Source organism: Liolophura sinensis, chromosome 7, assembly GCF_032854445.1.
Source record: "Liolophura sinensis isolate JHLJ2023 chromosome 7, CUHK_Ljap_v2, whole genome shotgun sequence".
In the NCBI taxonomy this organism is placed as follows: domain Eukaryota; kingdom Metazoa; phylum Mollusca; class Polyplacophora; order Chitonida; family Chitonidae; genus Liolophura; species Liolophura sinensis.
Genome location: NC_088301.1, coordinates 38,993,320 through 39,014,509, shown reverse-complemented (window position 1 = coordinate 39,014,509; position 21,190 = coordinate 38,993,320). Strand labels below are relative to the sequence as shown.

The window sequence follows — 21,190 nt, the reverse complement described above, 5'->3', positions numbered from 1 at the left end:
AGAAAGAGTGAAACACATGCATACTGATCGATCCGATTGTTTAGAATTGATCCTTGGTTTTCTCTGACCAGCTGCCAGGTTTTGGGAACGACGCTTACTGTAAAAGGGCGAACCATGTGTGCCCATCACCCGTTGTTATTGAGTCGCTGATGGAACCTTCCGCTCCGCGCTGAGCATGTTCAGACGGACGGCCATAGACACACACGCATACAAAAAGTAATCTGGGATATATTCCTCAAACGGAATTAACGGGACCTGCCAGGGGTACACGGGGACCGTCGAGTTGAGTGGCGCTCTGGGACTGTTTGTCCGGATTAAACAAAGTGTGGAAAAAGCCGGTCTAATTCGAAATGACTTCACACTTAAGGCCAGTTCGGCAGGAACAACAAGTAGCTCAGAACGTATCATGTGGCTTTGGAAGTTGTGCATATTATCCTTCAGCAACACACTACGATAAATATTGGTGGAGTAGCATCTAAAAGGTAACGCGATCTTTGATAGGCTGTGAGTGTCCCTCCATTCCAAAATCTGGTTTTATGAATGATTCAGTATAATTGCAGACTTTGTCTTTATCTTATAGGGATAAAGCAGATAAAAAACTGACACATGTTGTACCCGTCGAGAAGATTGAGTGTATAACCGACAGCAACACTGTTGAAGGAAAGGAGAAAAGTGGAGCCCAGTATTTTTATCTGCGTCGAATTACCGAGGCATCTCTATAACTTCCTTCAACAACCGTTAATTTTCTCTGCGAGATTCTCAACAGGTGAAGACAAAAACAGCTTCACCCCCAGAAGACCGTTTCTCATTAGGCTGGTGCGTCAAACCGACTAATGCGGTGGCTAGCCCTTGCAGTTGTCTGTCTGGTGACTGAACAGAGTGCTCGAGCTGGTTTGGTGGATTATGTCATTAAGAACACGGCCTATGGAGAGTTGAGGGGACACACACAGGAGATATTCCCGCGTCGACCAGTTGACATATTTCTAGGTGTGCCCTATGCTAAGCCTCCCGTCGATGAACTTAGATTTGAGGTAAGTAATGTCCCCTTTTTTTCATTGGACGTCTGATTCATTTTCCTGTAACAACTAAATCTATCCCCAAACATCTTTCGTAAGCAATACTCACATTTTCATTAACTCCATTAACTTCATTAGATAACCCGAGACAACGGAGTTGCGGAATTGCATCCACCGATCTCGTGTACCCTGATCCCTTGCAGTGTAATATTATAATCAGGTAAACCCATAACATTGCTTTTCAAACTAATAATTCTGGAATTTCATTTTGACATTATATTTAATTACGCCTATTTTAAACTCTCGTAAGACAAATATGTTATGCTAAGGTTAATGGAAATACAGACAAGATATAATCTTTGAAACTGGTCAGTGAAACACTTTTGTAATAAATAATGTAACTCTTAATAAAGTGTTCATGGGTTTACAAAGTTGTATATTATTGACAGTTGTGGCTGCTTTATTTTTGCGATAAGACAAAGTTTTTTTTCTGAGTAGCATTATGACTAATGGCTGAGAAATAGGCCGATGGACAAATCAGGAACTCACTGACGTACACAAGTAAATGGTGTTGGTTTGTGTCTAACAAGAAAGTGAACATCAAACAAGTAGTTTAGAAGATAGTAGGAAAGGCATTTTCATTACCTTCACGTGTGCAGAGAAACTTGAACATTGGCAGATCTATATATAAACCGATGAGGGCATGTTATGAGGATGGGATATAGAGCGGTAGGGTGTTTACCAGAGAGCTCAACTGCACATGACGCATACTAGCAAATGGTTCACCCATCACTTCTCCTTTTTACAACTCGGTTGTTTCCACAGCAAATGTAAGGTGAAGGCGAGTGAGGGTGACAGGCTTGCCCACTCCCTGCCAATACACATATCACAACATGCCAACGCACACGCAAACAGGCGGAACAAAGACGGAATGCAGTTAATTTTGTGTAACAAATTCTTTTGTGGAGTATGATCATCTTCATCATTAAACGGTGAACTTATCCGTGGCGTACTGGAATAGGTTTCCATTTTCCGTTCACATACCGGTGTGTTGAGTAAGATTTGATGTCATTTCCAACTGGTTTCCGTCAAAACGCACACAGAAGACGAATTATGATATAACGTGTCTACCTTTAAGTTTATCTGAATATAGGTTATACTGTTGTATTAATTATTCAGTGGGATAGAAACAGCAATTAAGCAGTACTACTCAAATGGAATAAATTGAGATGGAGTTCAAATTTATATCAGGTTTAATTAAAATTCTGTCGTTGATGTTTGGTCTTCGTTCCAAAGCAGGTATCACATGGTATATAGTCAGCTCAAAGATTTTCAGAGAACATTGGCTTTACTTCAATGCAACAAGACCAGTGCCTTGTAAATGTGTTTAGATTTAGGCGGTGAAATTTGATGTGGAATTCTTCCCAGGAATAATGAAAATGTCAGTCTTACATCATTTAGGGAATACTTCCCACGTACATTTACTCTTTCTTGTTTTATATATGTATTGTGGTTTTTAGGAACTGATGGTAGTTGTTACCCTGGAAATGGGTCTCCCGGCTTTATGCGACAAGAGAATGGTGGACGAAAATCGAACACACATTTTACTATGTTTTCCATTGTAATATAGATCGGTCGAACACGTGGGCTGGAATATGCGGTGTCATCATTACATAAAGAGCAAGGGATACTGGTGTTAAAATGGCAGATCCCAAACACGTTGCAAGGAAATTCTATGCCTGAAGGCCTCTAGGCCGGGTTTCTACCTGCTGTGTTTGCATGGCAAACAAGCTCATCCCTTCAAATAACACGAGGCATTGCCTGTAGCCAGTGTAAGCTGAAATCACATATTTTCGGTGTGAATAAGGGCGCCATAGCTTTAGACATTTACTTTAAGAAGACCCACCGTGGTTATGTCTCGTCATTATCGAAAATTTGTCCAAATAAAATTGTACAAAATAAACGGAAACCATTGATTAGACATCATGTTTCAGATGTTTTCTATTTCATATCAACTGTTTTTATAAGAATGAAAAGTGTGGTTTAAATTATGCCTACACATGAGTTGGTAACCAATATTGTCTATACAAACAGTTGCCATACAGAAGTTGCAATGAGTCTATGTGAATCAGTGTACATGCAGTTCAGGGTCCCTCTTTGAACTTCATACAGCTCAGTTTCTTAAATCATTGACAAAGCCCAGTATGTTCATGCAAAACTGGTAACAGGCAGATGATCTCCAAGGACTTATTAACACCAGATCTCAGAGAACATTTGGAGTGAGAGGAATCCTGGAGGTTCTCTGCCAGAGGTTCGGAATGAACAGCTGAAAGACAAATATCAGGAACAATCCATGAAGATATGCCTCCTAATTGATACATATTTATTCATCTAATAGGGGAATTTTGAGTTCGAACTCTTTTATCCCTAAAAGTAAAAGAAGTCCTATTGTATCATGTAACCTGTCAAAAATGTTAGGAAGCTATTGCAGGATCACATTTGCTATAACATGGGCGTCTGAAAAAAGTTTCACAAAAAAATTTTTTGAAGAAGACAAACGATGGGGAAAAATGCGGAGCTGAACGTTTGTAAACATGTGAAGTCTCCAAAGGAAAGAGGTGTCATATTTGCCTCAACAACACCTTGAGGGAAGTGATCGGTAATTTAATGGTCGCAAAGGTTGCCTAACATTTTTTTTACAAGTCACATCATACAGGGGGGCTGTTTTTCACCTTTAACGACAAAAGAGTTCGAACTCGAAACCTCACTATTGATGCTTAACACCATACTCAGGAATTTGTCACTTGTCTGACAGCGGTCAGGTCTATGAGCGAATGAAACCACAAAATGTATGTTTTATCTCTTATGCTGATACCTTCGTCGCCAGTTCAATTCTAGTAATGCTCACTTATGTCGAATAGTTATGAACGAGATGAAGCATTCTCCCGTGTACACAATCCGTAGGTTTTCTTCAGTGTTTATCGAATCCCTTATTGGACAAGGAATTTGATATTACAGATTATGAGGCCTTGATGATAAAAATGTTTTACGGAATTTCTGTTAAGTGGAAATTATATCAACTCGGTTTATTCCCTCACAACGACGGTAATAGGCCTACACGTTTTACGTTTGTTGAACTCCCATGTCTGTATAGGGTGCACATTTGCATGTCAGACGTAAGAAAGATCGGGAAAGAAACTCGACATTTGTTTAATCAAATCTCTTAATTTGCATAGTCATGAAAACAGATAATCATCACACTTTCAATATACGGAAGAAAATAAGAGGATTATGGCATCGATTTCAGTGGGAAAAACATGATCCAGCACTTCACACAGATAAAACTGTTGAAACAGAGTAAAGTGAATAATGAGTGTGGCCTCTGATGGTGGGAAGAGACAGACTCAGAACGCCTCTTCATGGACTACAGCCTTTATCACTGGTTAATGTACTGGTCTTTCCAGCTAGAACTTTGTTTAAATTTGTGAATGAGTGAATGCATGTATTTGAAATATTGTGCTTCTGCGTTATAGCTTAGGGCGTTGCGATGTAATGCTAGAATGTTAGTTCAGGACCATGTTGCTGCATGTTTCGAGAGTACAATCAATGTAAAGCTTGCGACTGGGGTGACGGGCCCTCATGCTTTTTTAAAAACGCCTTTGCTGTGCTGTAATCCACTGTAGTGAATTGATACCCTAAAGAGAGCAGGACAATAAACATCTCTATCAAATAATTATGCACAATTGTGAGATCCAATTAAGAAGTGTCAAGTTTATAATTTTGTTGAGGTCACATAAGTGTATAGGTGTTAATAAATTTCATCTGTTATCTTTTATATGTCTTCGTCTTTGGAGTCAGTTAACATTTCAAGAGCCATTGATCAGGGCACGGCATTTCCCCGTTATCATCCCCCCCACTTTGTAAGACTACTTCTGTTATATCTACCATTCCTTCTACAATATATGGATCAGATGATAAGAAGATAGCACTTGTGTTGTGCTCGTCTCCCTTTTGGAATATGAATTAGACCTTCAGAGTATAACCCTTATGTTATGTCAATCTCTCCCTGCTCCAGTGGGCGTCATGTGTCAAAAGTGTAACACTTCACGCATATACTTTAATACATGTATGTTGCACTGGCCTGTCGCTTTTGCAATATATGAAGATGAGAGTTCGGTACTTACTACAGGTTATTCAATGAACACGTGTTGGTGTGGAAGAGTTATATTTTTGTGTAGAAGCTCTTTCAAGTTTCCGCCACACTAAAATAGAAAATGTCCACATCAGCAACCTGTAATAACATACTTATCACATACCACACATCAATCAATTCAACTAGGCAGCAAACGTCAGTCATCGAAACTGAAAAATTGACACAAAAAATAACATCGAGTAAAACTCGTAGTAATATTATTTTATGAAAGACAAAAAAATTTGAACAGAGGGAAGACGCAGTATCATTGAATGACATCAGGCGCGCTAAAAGATAAGCAAACTTTAAAGGTGTATCGTAATGTTATATACTTTTCGCCATTCTCCATTCATGCATGAAGTGTTCGCAACGTAAAAGTTTTCATCTGCCTCTTCTTTCTGCAGAAGGAGTCAGGTTATCTGAATCTTAATACTTAATATCATTTATTTTACTGTCTGTTCCGAGTTCAACTCTATATTTTTAACGTTACCAAAGTGACTGACCTATCTAGCGAGAATATATCATCATAATTTTTCATGTGAAATATCGTCTAATACTTATGTGATGTCCCCTGGTAGAGTACAGTTTCTTTTGGTTCGACTGAGGCTATATATCATTTATCTGCCAAGCGCAGTTCTTCAGCAAGTCTACGCAACTTATAATGCTGATTGCCAATAGTATATGTAACTCAAACATTTCCGTTTGAGTAAAACACGAGAAGAAATAATACGTTAGGCCTATATCCGTTAGATCTATGTATTTCACATCCTCTCTGTGTCAGTTTTCACGATAAAGTTTATCACGTCTGTAGTATCCATTTTCAGTCCCCCTTCCATCGCATTGTTACATCAAATATGCTGTATCCAGAATATTCCTTCTGATTATCACTGCCATCAAGCACTTCAGTGCCGTTATTACGTCCTTAGAGTCACACTTTTTGCATCATATCACTTATGCAGTATACGTATGTTACAGCCTATTGCTGTTGCAGCATAACACTAGGGCTCTGGAAAGAACCAGGGTCTTTACGAACTATGGGACCAAAAGCTTCTAGCTATGAAAATGGCTTAAAAAGATCAACGAGCGCTAGCCAACGCAATCTTGGCGTGAATAGACCGCCAAAAGAGCATAAGAAAACAGTTTAATGTGTTCAATCTTTCGTACTCAAGAATTTCTGAAGGTAGAGCGGCCATTGATGATGCTTACTGAGATCTTTTATTCAGTACTATTCAATGGTTTGCAGACTTATTCGGTACACTTAAGAGGTATTCAAATTGGATTGCTACTGTGAGGGTTGGGTGCTTGATACCGAAAAAGCGGGTGCACTTTCAATTCCAAACCTGATCAATATTCTTGGAGTGTAGTTGCCGGAGCTAAGAGGGTTTATTCAGCACCGAACTCTCTTAAATAAAATACTGATTCATTCATCCTCAACAAAGAAAGCTGACAAATTAGCATTTGAATGACTTCATCATCCCTTCGACTTTCAAAATGAGAAAATTTGCCGAAGAGTTTTGCAGTCAAGATTTTATTTTCATGTTGTTTTCAAACCATCAGAAACGTGTGCTCCAAATACTATTGAACAAACACGTAATCTAATGATCGGTGAATGTCTCTCTTGTGCGATGGTTGAAAAAAGGGTGAAGCATGCAATCAATTCTTATTCATCATTTCAAGTCAATTATCTCAATGGTAACGTGAGTTTGGCTAAATTTAGCGAAATGTGTCGAAGAGTTATTGTAAATAGATCTTCGCTCTAAAATTAACTACTCAGTAAATGTTTTTTGTCGCTCTGAGTGATGCCAAGCTTTAGACGTGATTGCTTTAAGAAACTCTTCTCCAGGAAATCTGTCGGCCCGGAATAGCCATACCCAAAGATTAGAGTACGCCAGTTACGAGTAAAAAAAAACTCTTGACTCCCAGTCTCATAAACTGAAAAGATCGAATCCGGACGAATGCTTATGACCGTTGCCTGATCTTCAGATAAAAGTGATCCTGACATGTGGATTATTTGTGGTTTTTGCTAACTTCCTTTGACGTGTCAATCAGTATAAATATAGCAAAGTCTTGGCGATTTTAACAAAAAAAGCCTGACAGTGCTGGTATTTTTCTCATGCATACAATTATTGGTACTTTCCGGTAATTGTGTATCACATAAGGTGTGTGCTAATCGTGTAGGCCAAAATTGTTAGGGCTTGACTGAACCTGACTATATGTCCGTCAGTTCACAATTAACCGTGAGCCTTACATCACTTATATCGATGCCCATTGCTTAGATCTTATGAAGCTGATTATGTATATGTGTTTTTATTGGTACAAGCGCTTCTCAGACTACTCTCACATTTTCTTATCTGATGTGGTTTGTATTAAGTCTACTACAATGGTAAAAACTGTTGTTAAAAGCGTCGACGCAAACCATTCAAGCAACTGTATTAGTTAAATTTTTCCCGCGTATTTTTTCTTATATATCAAAAGGCAGGTGAGTTGTTAGTTTAACTGGAATTGAAGCGTGTGCAGTCCTTACACATATTTACTTTTAATGTATTCCCGCTTATGGCATTGAGTAATGGTGTGATAAATAAACACCTAAATATATCCCCTAACTTCCTTTCGAATTAATAACGTTGATTCGTTGATCAAAAATTTATACATGTCAAAGAATTAAAATTTCCTCATCAGGAAGTTAAAATATTGTCGTTTCCGATTACGTCTTGCAGTGCTTTTTTAGTTTCTTGTGTGCACGAATGCTAAAACCAAATAAAGCGTCTTTATTTAGTGGGAAGGTCGGAACTCAATATTTACAAAGCAGTTTCAAGTTTCTTTGTCGCTTTGGGCGAATGTAGGTAATTGGGTTACTTATGTCAGACTGACCTAAAAGTAAAAGGTGTATAAAAGGTGTTCTGTTGTTATTCATTGTGTGTTCAACTTATTGCCATAAACCTGATATGTTCAGGTCAATAGCTGGTATGCAGACCTGTAAACACATGATCTGGGACACGCTGTAGAAATTTTGGCTCTGGTACATTGCCACATTGTTCTGGCAAGTAGTTCTTGCGTATATTTCCTGAAGCATACAGCTGTGTGTATTCAAACATTTCGCTCAACCCATAAAGCACAATGCTCAGATTGCCCATACACCTTCAGTAGTCTCATTATTTCTCAACTCATTTATACACTTAAGGACCAAGGGCTTTTAAATGTATAGATATGCACACTATATTGGTGAAAGGTCAGTAGTTTTCAAAAGACGTTAACTGCGTAAAGAGCCAAATGACTTACAGACTAGAGAACAAAACCAGACCATCGACGATAGTGTGATAGCTGGCAAATGGTCACATATAACCGTTGAAATAGGCCATCTTGTCAATTTACCTTATGTATTTTTCTAACTGTTCATGTCAGTTGTTAAAGAGCAGCAAAGTACACGCCTTCTAGCACCATGACTTAAGCAGGACAAGGCAAAAAATCCAGTGGTGTTAATTGCAATTTATTGGACGTCAGTGGTTGTGTACAATAACATTAAAACAATCCGAGAGAGTGAGAGTCAGAGAATCTACACCATACCATTTCCTGTACCAGCGATTAAAAGGCAATCGCGTATAAAGACTGGACCACGGCTCGTTAATAATCAGTTCAAATACAAAATTCAATACTTAACAATGACTTTTGAAAACATTTATAAGTAAAATTTTTATTTCTAAAGTATATTTCAATAACTTAGGTATGGTTCCACTGCAACTTTTTTATTTACAAAAACCTCAACGTCTATGTTAAACTTCGCACAAGGAGGTATATTCATCGTGTTGAATTAAATCACTTTGAAGTCACTTTGGATATATGAGCTGCAATCAAAGCGCAACTGAGATACATATGTTATTATCGACAACTTATATGTTAGCACGGTACAGGGTTTGAATACTGGTTTCACTCAGTCGCCTAGAACATGCCATGCCTTCCAACATCACTGTTGACTGCTTCTCTTTGCATGATTTCGTCCCATTTTCGAGCTTTATATACTTTCTAGTTTTTTGGTAGTTTGTGTTAAACTTCGTTTGGGAATTTACCTTGGGAATTGGCCTTGCGATTATTGACCTGGAATGTCCATCTTAAGCGCTTAGATTTATACATTGTTAAGTGTAACAATGGTTTACCTATAACATGTTATGACTTATCATCCAATGGCTGATATGTATATTAAAAATAGTTGCATAAAATTGTTCGTGACTCATTGGATTATTGGTTTGCTTTTATTAGCCACCGGAATCTCCTGAGCGATGGGAGGGAGTATGGAACGCCACAGAGATGCCACCGGCCTGTCCTCAGCTCAAATCAGACCTATCTTATATCCGTGCCCACGTGCCCAACTTCAACAACACCAGCGAAGACTGCCTCTATCTGAATATCTATGCTCCATACGTAAGTATATATTTAAATTGTTCGTTATTAATTGTTAACGGTATTTAATGATTTCAAGTCTATTGAATACCAAGTATGAACACTAAAACCATCAGAAATCACACTATTTTCAAAGTGTTGTTTTAGGGGCCATGTACCTCCGTATAATGATTTTACAATACTGTACGCTTTGTGAATAACATGGTTGACGTAATGCTTTTCTTGTATGTCCCAAGAGAAGACGTAATGCAGCGTCAATGCCAGTACTCGTGTATATACACGGAGGATCAAATGAGTACGGCATGGGTGGGATGTTTCATGGAACGGTTCTGGCTTCCTGGACTGATGTCGTTGTTGTTACCCTTAATTACAGACTAGGACCACTAGGTGAGACCTAAGTCATACCAAAGTATTACTAAAGTATTCCATGCTGTAAAGAGCAGTGTGTGTCCAATAACAGTGAGAGTGAAGAAATGTCACCCTACGTAAACATATGAATCCTTTCAGTTGTTTGATGAAACAGTTCAAAGTGGTACAGGCCGAATTTTAAAAGATTTGTTGGGTTGTCACGAATGCTACTGCTTCTTGATGACGCCAATTTAACCGACGCCGAATCTATAGCTTCAAGGATATACCTTTAATTGTTCTCTGCTGTGAATTTGAAAACAGAATGGGAAATATTAGAGGACATCATGAAATATATCTTTGTTGGAGAGAAGCCATAAAACGTGTAGGAAAATGAGACTGGGGAAAGAGTGTGACAGTTACAAAGAATGGTACACACTGAGTCATTAAAATGCATTGGTTCAATTAGATTTTGTGCGACAAACTTGTGAACTTACTTGTGAAATCCATGTCCAGGAGGAAGACGTGGAGTGAATAACCATTTCAGAGACAGCAAGAATGCATACTAGAAGCTATTGTAGTTCTGAAAAATAATGACTACTCTGTCTATTAAATTAGAATTACAATTCTTCTAATGAGTCCCCTTCTTGGGAAACCATCAAACCTAATGTATGAAAAAGATGCCACGTTCACAACGTGTAATGACTGGGTGCCCGGTACATCTTAACCTCCAGGGAATGCAATATTAGTTTAGTCGGGAAAAGTTACGAGCCAGTGCCATACATAAATCAATGTGCCCTGTGTGAAGATACAAGAGCCTAGCTTCAAACCGCTGTGCCCGGAAAATAAGCGATTCACCTGAAATTTAATACCCTCAATGGGATTGCCAGTGCTATGGTTTAGTTATCGACAAAACGATCGCGTCTATCATCCATCTTAAAATACTCCTGATCTGTCAAGGCATAAATACTAAATTATATAGAATTGGGATTTTCCAAACCATTTGAGACTAAACTAGCTTACCAGTATTGGGATCTAACTCGGACTTTTCTAATGGGACCTACAGTAACTTTTATGCTTTGCATATGTGACTTCTTGGCATCCACTTGGATGTCTAATAACAGTCTTAACTATATATATATATATATATATATATATAACCGGCAAGTCGATCTTGCCGGTCTCCATCATTATCATTTCAAACATAAACCATGGTGTAGTACTTTATTTTTCTTCATTTTTTATTAATGTAAACATTTTCAGTACGGATATGTATAGTCGGGTTCTGAACCCGCATTACTATAAGAGGATTAGACTGGAATATTTTAAATGTACTACATTATTTATCTCATCTGATCAATTGTCTTTGTCGGTCTCAGGATTTCTAAGTCTTGGTAATGACGACATGCCCGGCAATTATGGACTCCTCGATCAGTTAGCGGCGCTGAAATGGGTTAAAGACAACATCCACACATTTGGCGGCGACCCAACACGTGTGACCCTTACAGGTCATAGTTCAGGCAGCTGTGATGTCAGCTTACACATGGTGTCCCCACTGGCCAAAGGTGAGCGCTGTTTTTGGAGAACCAACACAAATAATGATGAAGTATGCTTTTGCAATCAGCAAAACGATTTTCATCGTTCTGTTCCACTCTGTCACGTGATGATGGCAATGCACATTGTTTGAATGTGGCATGACCTGTTGTTAATTGTTTTCATTATGTTCTTGTGAAGTAAACAGCACGTGAAGAGCTATGTTTTTAACTATTAAAGACTAGAATATAGAGAGTAAAGCCAAGCCAGCGAAAATAGTGTGACAATTTGCAAATGGTCACACGTAACCGATGAAATCCGTCCTCTTGTCAATTTACCCCAGATAGGGTTTTATTTTAATTGTGTTTTAAAAAGAGAATTTGCCGAGTGAAAGCCTCCATCCCCTTGAAACTACAAATTTATACATATGCATTTATATGCTAAAGAAAATATGATGAGTGGCCTCAGTGCCAACATAGGTACTGTCCATTTTTATTTATTCGTCCATTTTACATAGCTACCTGTGTCCTATTACAGTGACATAACTCTTAAGTATGTTTATTGGCAACTGACGATATTGGTTTGTTAAAGCTTCTTTAATTTTAAGATTGTACATTTTAGGGGTCCAAACATTCGGCATTAAGTCCAGGTGTGATTTTACATTGTTACGCTAATTTTGCTTCTATAGCCATCTTTATTAGGTCACACGACCTAATATATAGTCATTTGATTGATGTTTAACCCCGTTCTAAAGAATATTTCACTTATACGACGGCGCCCAGGATTATGGTGGGAGGAATGCCAAGATATACCAATCTATACTTCAATGGAAGGTGACACAAATATAATCTGGAAACTTGGGCCCGGAAAATGCTGTTTACTAACAATTGATAATGAATTCTTTTGTTATGAGGAACTCTGCCAGTCCAACATCGAAGTAAAAAGCAAGTCGTTTCGGGTGTAGTACGCACACATGAGTTCCCTATCCGTTCATTCATTTGCCCGCTGAATTTATATCTTGTACTTGGACGCATTCATGATTCAAGCTTAACGACAAAACTAAAAACTTTTTATGTTGTAACTCTTAATCCATTATATCAACCAGGTCTGTTCCGGTCGGTGATCACCCTAAGCGGCTCAATGACGGCAGTGTGGGCTATAATGAGAAAACCCAGCAAACCCGAGCCCTACGCCAGAAAAATGGGCGAAGGGCTGGGGTGTGTGGAGAAAGACTCTTTTGTTTTTAAGTCCTGTCTCAAGAATAAAACGGTGGACGAACTTGTGGAAGCCAAAATTGATGTAAGTTCTTTTAAATACTTTAACTCAATGAGTTGGCGATTTACATTAAAGAAAAAATCTTGGAAGTTGGGAACATGGCCTCGGAGAAGGGAATTAAAACAGAGTATATCATTTTGTAGTATCAGAACAATCCAAGGGTTTGTCCCTGATTACGGTTGAGTCCCTGATTACGGTATTGATAGCTTAAAGGATCTTGGGCATTACTTTATTTGAAGTGTTAACTGAACAAAGTTTGATGAGAAAACATATCACAAATTCACCGAAGGCGCGAAAGGGACTTTCGAACAAACACTATGGGCGTATACGAATCGTTGTTGTAGTGATGATACCACACGAGAATCAGAATACAGTTGTCGCCCGAGTTTTTCGGTTCCCATTTTTCCGAGGTTGGAACAAGGACGATGTTAAAATAAAACGCAATGTGTGTTCTTGTTTCACTTACACATTCATATCACCTGACACAGCAACACTCTACTCGGTATACACACTAAAGTGGATTCGAATGTATCCTATGTTACTTCCAAGAGCATGACGGCTTATTATACTCTTATAAAGATGGCCACCCAGCAATTCCTGTCCCTTGAATATGGATTGAGGTAAACGTAAAAAGTAACTATTAGTCGATATAAAACCGTTGGATTTGAATGCATCGTATTTTCTTGCCAGGCCTACCTCAAAGCATTCGACTATTCAATCATTTTACTTTATCCATCTCACCATTGTTATATTCACTTTGTAATGTTTATCATTTTAGAGGCCACCTGGTTTGTTCAGGTACTACCCTGTGATGGATGGCCAGTACATGCCGGCGCTTCCTGAAAAGCTGGTGGATAATGGGGCAATGAACGCGCGGACATACTTTACTGGAGTAACCAAAGATGAAGGAGCGTTAAGTGGTTGGTTTAAAGTTTATGGTTTACGGTGTTTACTTCTATGGAAATGTTCGATACATGACGATGTGTAGCATATGCTGAAGTTTAGAAGAAAACATAGCTTATGGTATGCCGGGAAGACAATCAGTATCACTACTATCATCCCATTGTCATGAAGTACCCTGTAAATGGTGATATAGAAACTTTTCCACATTTCCAAATTTATTTCTAATGCTAAAATATTCCATTCATTTTTAAATTATTTCAGCTCGGACGATATTAGACCATCGAGGCACTGGCAATTTAACTCCTAAGTTCTTAAGATCGGTATTACAGGAGAATGTTCATAACTTCCCCAACGTCACTGGCATTGTGGGTAGGTATCACAGGTACCACAGGTTTCTACGGAGCTTTAGGGGCATGATCAATGATGTTAGCATTTATTAAACACTTGGGAGATGTAATTTTTGGCAGTCGATGAATTGAAGGATATTTGAATCAATGTAAAACGTTTGTTGAAGAGTGGCTATGTAAAACGTTGGAAAAGTGGCCATACTTCCTCCTATTAATTTTGTATTCTGTTCTGCATTCCAATACTTTAAGTAGATCACTTTACATCAATAAATGAATTGGGAAAGTGATTACACAAGACTTAGGTTAGTTAACAATTCGATATGAGAATTTGCCTGAGAACAAAGTCTGAAAAAAGTTCTTTTATCGTTGGGAATGGCCATACCTCTTATTTACCGGAAACACTGAGGAGCTTGAAGATGCTAAACACTTTATGTATAGATCACACAATCCACCGTGTGCTTAAAAGCCTGTTTTCATTTTAAACAAATGATTATACGACAGGGGAAACTTTTCTCCCTGAAATAATTTAGCCTTTGTCTACGGAAGGTTGTATGTACCTTTTCTGATGAATAAATATGCAAATAATCACAAATTCTGAACCAAGCTGTGTAGTCTATTTGGTGGGCAAACGTTTAACGTATTAATAATACAGTTCAAGAGAACAACTGGTCAGTTCCTCATGGACAGAAGGTAAATCATTTACTAACAATTACTTAGAAACATATCGATAGATGGCTTTTGTACTGTTGTTTTGAAAACAAGTCTCTATCTGTATATATTGAAAATCGAAGATCTTCTAATAATGTACTCTTAAAATAAACCTGAAATTCACAAATGTTGATGCAACTTCTGTGTGTAATGTGTCAGCCATGAGAGAGCAACAGTTGCCATCACACCAGTAAACGTATGAGAGTTACTTCCCTTTCGTAGCTTCAACACATAGTACATATGAAGACGTGACTTCCATAGCAATGTCAAATGGATTGTTCAGCATGAGATGACACTGCTGTATACGATTGTATAAATTCTATGAAATTGTTGTACGTATTAATGTTAATATTTCCCTGACGCAAGATACAGGATTAAGACTTTTTTTTTACAAAATTAGATTTCTCGTAATACAGTGACCAATAAATGGACAAATATTTTTAATAAACGAAACTGGCCAGAAAACTTTCATTTTAACCGCAACACGAATAAATTCGATTATGACTACATGGTTGTTTGTATTGTTTCAGATTTAATGATGTATGAGTACACCAACTGGCGGAATATATCGGATTCAAACGCCACACTTCAGCTTATTTCAGAGGTAACACATTATTTCACTTTTAATAGGTTGAATTGTGTGACACATGATTGAACCTTGGATGTAGTTACCAACTGTTCCATCTGGTCAGCACAGAAGACATTGTTCTCTGGTTTCATCGTACAACGTAAATTTACAGTCTGCAGTTTGGTAATGGGCGCCCTTGAAGATTAAAAGCCTTTATAAAAAAAAATTCCACACGTATGTAGTTGTTTTAGTGTTCAACACTTAGATCGACAAGTGTCAATGGTCCATTTGCACAATGACCCCTTAACGTTTCTTGCACGTAACTTCCATGGTGATTTCACGCCTACTGTTCGCCACGTTAGTTAAGTGCATGTGACACTATTAGGACTCTATTAGCGTGGGTGTGATATTTAAAGGAGAAGAAAACTTAAAAACATGACACCATGGGGTGAAAAGAGCACATTGTTTTCTATCAGGTGGTGCCTGCTGCATAATTTTGCGATTTTTTCTCGCCATACACGTAAAGCCTGAAAACGGCAAACCTGGCATAAATCGCTGAGTCCATGACGTCCTCCATCTTAACACCCTGTAATTTATGCTGGGGGTGTGTTGCCTCTCAGCCAATGAGAGTCGTTAAAACTGCCGGCTTGTTCGTGTAAACTCGGAACCTACGTCCAACATTCCGGTTTCCCGATAGTCAAGGGGAAAACGAACTGTTCGCAAAATGGAGTCGCCCAAAGCGGATTTTGGTGCTGACTTTACTTATAATTTATCAACTTGAGGTACATATTAGAATTTGTTTTGTGGCATGCACCTGCGAGGAAATGCATACTCTTTTCAATGGTATTTGTTTGATATTTAAATTTTCTTCTCCTTTAACGATTTGCTTTTACCTTATTATCATTATAACTTGGAAAAGAGACTAAATCTTGTTACGCAAACATATCGTACAGAAAGGCAGAAAGATTCATAATGACCAGTCTCAAATATTGAGGGGAGTACTTTTACTTTATCCCATAAAGGTTTAGGGTATAAATATATCTGGACAAATATAATTTTCATGTTTGACTCATTGACTGGTCGGTGTGGCTTCAGTGGTATAATCGATCAACCTCGAAAATTATACAACTAAATTTGGTCGAAGTTACATTAAAATGTGCTTACAACAGTTCAGTTTCGTTCTATCAAAGAAGATATTTCATTTGTTTAATTACTTTTTCACTTGTTATTGTAGTTTACGAGATTTTATATACAAAGAACATGTGCGAAATCTTAATTTCATTTTGTATCCTGCATCGCGCTAGAGCAAAACGATTATAATATTAAAATATAGTGTACTGTTTTAAACTGTGACATTTATGGGATAAAATAGGATCTCTGATTAGTTGCTCTGAGATTTTAAATTTGTGAATGGCGAGCAGGCATTTTCATTTGTTCCTCGTCACAGCCTAGGGACAAATGGAAATTACACTCTCATTTCATAAATGGGATGTCTCAGTAGTTTTCATTAGAGATCCTCTATGTATTTTCAGTTATTCGGAGATGTTACATACGTAGCTCCTATGATAAAAACGGCGGACATCCTATCACAGAAAAATGTATCAGTCTATGTGTATACATTTGAACATCGCTCCAAGGAACATCCGTTGGATAAGTGGCTTGGTAAGGTTTTATAAAATTTATTTGTAGACAGACGAGTATACAATGTACACAGACAATCTCATTCAAACCTTCACCGTAGATAAAATAATCTCGGAGTTCCATTTAAACCAAAATACACGACATGTTTAATACTATGACACAATATAAGTGCTCATTTTTGTAAGCTGAATTAGGTAAATTACATGAAGAATGAGTTCTCTCGGAAACCAAAACAACCTTCAGTACACTGCATGAATGATTAGGGCCTTACACCACCTTGGCAACATTACAGCCTTCTCGTGACGAGCAACAGATTGAATGATACAACAAATATGATTATCATTATTAAAGCTGAGTGTTGAGAGTTACGAATTTGATTGATTCTGGTACATACTACATTTCCGTTTCCTACGATGTTTCGCAGGAGTGCCTCATGGCGATGACCTGTTCTACGTTTTTGGGGCACCGTTGGTAGGCCACAAGCTGTACAACTATACAGATGAGGACAAGAGAGTCAGCGAGATGATTATGACGATATGGGGCAACTACGTAAAACATGGGTAACAAGATCAGTCTTGTGATACATAGATAGATTGCTTGATATTTGTTTAACGGATTGATACTTTTTATTCTTAGAATACGTTCATTCATAGAGGTCTTAAAAAAACTGGGTTGGTTTTTCTTCTCCAGGCATGCAACTGAGAATCAATGGTTATTTATTGATTTGATTGTTGTTTTGCTCAGAAATGTAATACTAAGATGACAACGGTCAGCTTAATGAGTGAAGGAAACAGGGCGGTGTCCGAGAAAATTAATGTACTTCGCATAGTACCTAGCGCCTTAGGAAAATTCGAGCTCGGAGTCAAGATCTAATAAACTTCTGATAGAAGCTATTTCGTCCCGAAACAAAGATTAACTGTGACAGTCTTGATCCCTGTAATAAGTACCGATGTACTAATTTAAAATAATGTATAATGATACAGACCTGATTAAACTTGACCAAATCTTTGAAACTCACTGTTCATATCTCGTTCATTTTCCAGAGTTCCAGCTCAAGATACACGGATGGCTGGTGAGAAGGGGAAGCTCAAGGCATACAGTTATCCGTCCAAACTCTACACGAAATTCATTAGCGAAGAGGGTCTGGCCACGAGCAAGACCGCTGGCAACATGCGGGCCCGAAAAATGGCTTTCTGGAATGCGCTCCTCCCAAATTTGAAGCGGGCCACAATAGGCCACACCTCTCCTCTGACCACAACACGGCTGCATGGGCTGGATTTCGAGCTGCTAACCTGGATTTTGGTAGCCGTGTCCAGCGCCTTGTTCATCCTCCTCTTGATAATGATTCTTTACGTAATGCGATTACGGAACACTCTGACTAAAGCAAACAAACCGAGTGCCTTTCCAGAAAATAACTAAACTTTGCTCACTTTCATCAGAATGTTAATATTTGTATACTTCATTGTTACGCAAAATAAATAGACGATAATGTAGAATAGGAAATGTTTAGATATGAAACATAATGTAAATAAATTTCAATACTTGAAATAATTGAATGTTTCATTTATTGGACATCTTCAGCAAACAGTAGAGAACATGCACCACAACCCAAAATCTAACTATCTACAGCATTGAATATGTTGGCAGTGATAAATGCGTGTAAGACTAGTGGAATGTTGGGTTCTTTGAAATGTTTGATTACTCTAAGAGATTGAAAGTGAGTTAATACTTGTGGTCTAGAAATATTTTATTTGTCTGACGGAAAATATGGAAACAATGGAAACTTAAGATCTATTTTTGCTTCACTGTTCACCTGATTTGTTCATTAATAATTACTATTTTTCGAATGCGAGAAGTAGTAATGAACGTTACAAAGCTAATGCATTGATAGATATTTTCATTGTTATCGTGAATCTAAAGCTGAATGCAACACCTTGTTCAGTTACAGATGCGCGATAATCGTTCCTACATCACCTGATTTAAGCTCAAAACCTAGCTTTGCTTGGTAAACGTGTCAGTTATAATACTAGGATGATATGGTTCAACATACCATCGCAGTCGTTTTTTCAATAGTACCATAGCTTACAAACAGTCTCTACAGACATAGATGCTCTATACTTTGATTCATGTAGGTAGAGTGTCATTAAAATGATGGATAAACGGAGGAGTAGCCAGATACGTTGCATGACACTATCAAATTATAATGTCCTGATTAGTGAGGAACGAATATCGAATGACCATGAGAGTTCAAAACCATGGGTGGGCCTCTGATAAAACCGAGCGCTTAAAGCCTCTGATGAGAGTAATGCGTAGTGGACCAAATCAAAGAAATATGTACTAAAATGAAAAAGAATGGCCACCCTGTACATTGTGCTTGGACAATGAACATATAATGTGTACATATATAAATTTTGGAGTTCAAAAATAAATGCGTTGCTTGAAGTGTTGTTTTCTGTGATGTCTTCTTGGATTATAATGTAAACATTGCGATGTTTTTGCTACATATATAGTGTGGCCTAAATGGCAAATTTCAAATACAAAATGCAAGAATAATGTCATAATTTATAATTACACTACGATATACTACAGTTTATATGGTTTGTGCGAAAATATTGAGTACGGTGCATGAGTTTTTAAACATTAAATGAGGGGCCCAGAGAGGGCGTGGCGCAGTGAGTCAGAAGTCTCATACCAAAGCGGTCGCTGTGAGTTCAAGTCCAGCTCATGCTAGCTTCCTCTCTGGCCTTACGTGGGACGGTCTGACAGCAACCTCCCTCCTAACGACTGGTCGCCGTCGTATAAGTGAAATATTCTTGAGCATAGCATAAAATACCAATCAAATAAATAAATTAAACATTAAATGGCCGAAGCTCTTTAACGCTGGCGGCTTGCCTTCATTAAGGGAGAAGTTTTGATGCAGAGTAACCAATCGTTCTGTATAAAAACAAGACAAAAAAGGACCATAATTATGTTGACAATGCACGAAGCGGAACGAAACTCAAACTTCACCTGTAAGTTGCCATGGTTGTCATGGTGAAGTTGTGTAAGTTTTAATTCAATACGATGAGCCGTATTTGAAAAGTCTGTATTCGTGACGAACTGACAGACTGACGTACTGACAGACGAGGTGTAGACCTATAATTATCTCCAATGATCTATATCAATAAAATGATAATCATGGCCATCAGTGAACGCTGGATGCATGGAGGCAATTTGATATGCATCAGAAAATCTTGAACCAAGCTGATTGTTTACTGGAGATCTGTTCACAAGATAGTGTGCACATTCAGGCTGGCTCGAGGCCCTTGGCTATTTAGGGCCCCGGCTTTGAACAACAGACTTCCACCAAAGCGGTCACTGTGAGTGCAAGTCCACCACTCACATTGCTCTCCCTACGTGATAAGGTCAGACAGCAGCTTTCGAATGGTCGTGGGTTTCCCCGGGTTCTTCCCACCATAATGCTAGGGTACGTAATATATTCTTAAGTACGGCGTAAAACACCAATCAAATAAATAAATAAATCAACAGGTTTATCAGGCACATGTCGACGGTGGTTTATTCTGGATTTTCACCATCCATAAATCTGACCGCTGTCATATAAGTGAAAAATGCGTGAAGACGGTGTTAAATAGCAAAAATATTAAATAAATAAATGAATAAATAAATAAATATGTATATTTGGAATAAGTCTCAAAAACAAACACAGCAGTTTAAAAGCGGGGAACTAATACTTTCTTTTATGTATTGCTACCAAGACTTTCAGGGTAACTGTCTACATGTACATTTTAAAATATCTTTTAGTAGTAAAGGTGAAAAGGGATTGTTTGCACTCTGATGTCAAAGAAGAATCTGTTAGGCAACCCCCCATTGCGTCCTAACAATCAATCGAACAGATCATAAATATACCGTTAATGTACTGGTTAATGTGGCTGATGTATGTAATGAAACTTTGACGTTGATTTAGCTGTTACCTCTACCACTGGACATCAAAACAATTAATGATTAATTAATGAAGCAGGAGAGTAGATGAATTCGCCCACTTCTTTGCTAACACCTTGAGTGACATTTCTTGGAGGAAGTACAGTACCATAATTTTAAAAAAAACCCAGACTATATGGCTAACATGCCATTCGATTAGCTTTAACGAAATGATGTTATCGGTACCAAGAGTATGGTACCTTGCGCAAGAAGGGAGGGGGACACAACTTGTACCCAATGGAATCTTATAATACTACAGATATTGGATATTGAACAGTTTTTATTGAAG

General features: G+C 38.1%; 1 protein-coding gene across 2 annotated transcripts; it reads left to right on the top strand.

Moving 5' to 3' along the window:
* Window positions 1-200: 200 nt before the first annotated feature.
* On the top strand, window positions 201-18,518 carry LOC135471137 (neuroligin-2-like). Of its 2 annotated transcripts, XM_064750226.1 has the most exons (12): window positions 201-482; window positions 581-1,031; window positions 9,463-9,624; window positions 9,840-9,990; window positions 11,328-11,513; window positions 12,587-12,780; window positions 13,535-13,676; window positions 13,921-14,028; window positions 15,245-15,318; window positions 16,815-16,944; window positions 17,348-17,483; window positions 17,967-18,518. In XM_064750226.1, the coding sequence occupies exons 2-12, from the start codon at window positions 834-836 to the stop codon at window positions 18,340-18,342; spliced, it is 1,857 nt and encodes a 618-aa protein (XP_064606296.1). In that variant the 5' UTR covers window positions 201-482; window positions 581-833; the 3' UTR covers window positions 18,343-18,518. The 2 variants fall into 2 exon arrangements, with proteins under 2 accessions (XP_064606296.1, XP_064606295.1); XM_064750225.1 differs by having other exon boundaries at window positions 201-1,031.
* Window positions 18,519-21,190: the final 2,672 nt, after the last annotated feature.

What these genes read in the sequence shown, in the direction of transcription:
- LOC135471137 (XM_064750226.1), top strand. Translation starts at nt 834, where the DNA reads ATGCGGTGGCTAGCCCTTGCAGTTGTCTGTCTGGTGACTGAACAGAGT. An exon ending in TGAATATCTATGCTCCATAC is followed by an intron (nt 9,625 to 9,839) that starts GTAAGTATATAT and finishes GTATGTCCCAAG; the next exon opens with AGAAGACGTAATGCAGCGTC. An exon ending in CAACGTCACTGGCATTGTGG is followed by an intron (nt 14,029 to 15,244) that starts GTAGGTATCACA and finishes GTATTGTTTCAG; the next exon opens with ATTTAATGATGTATGAGTAC.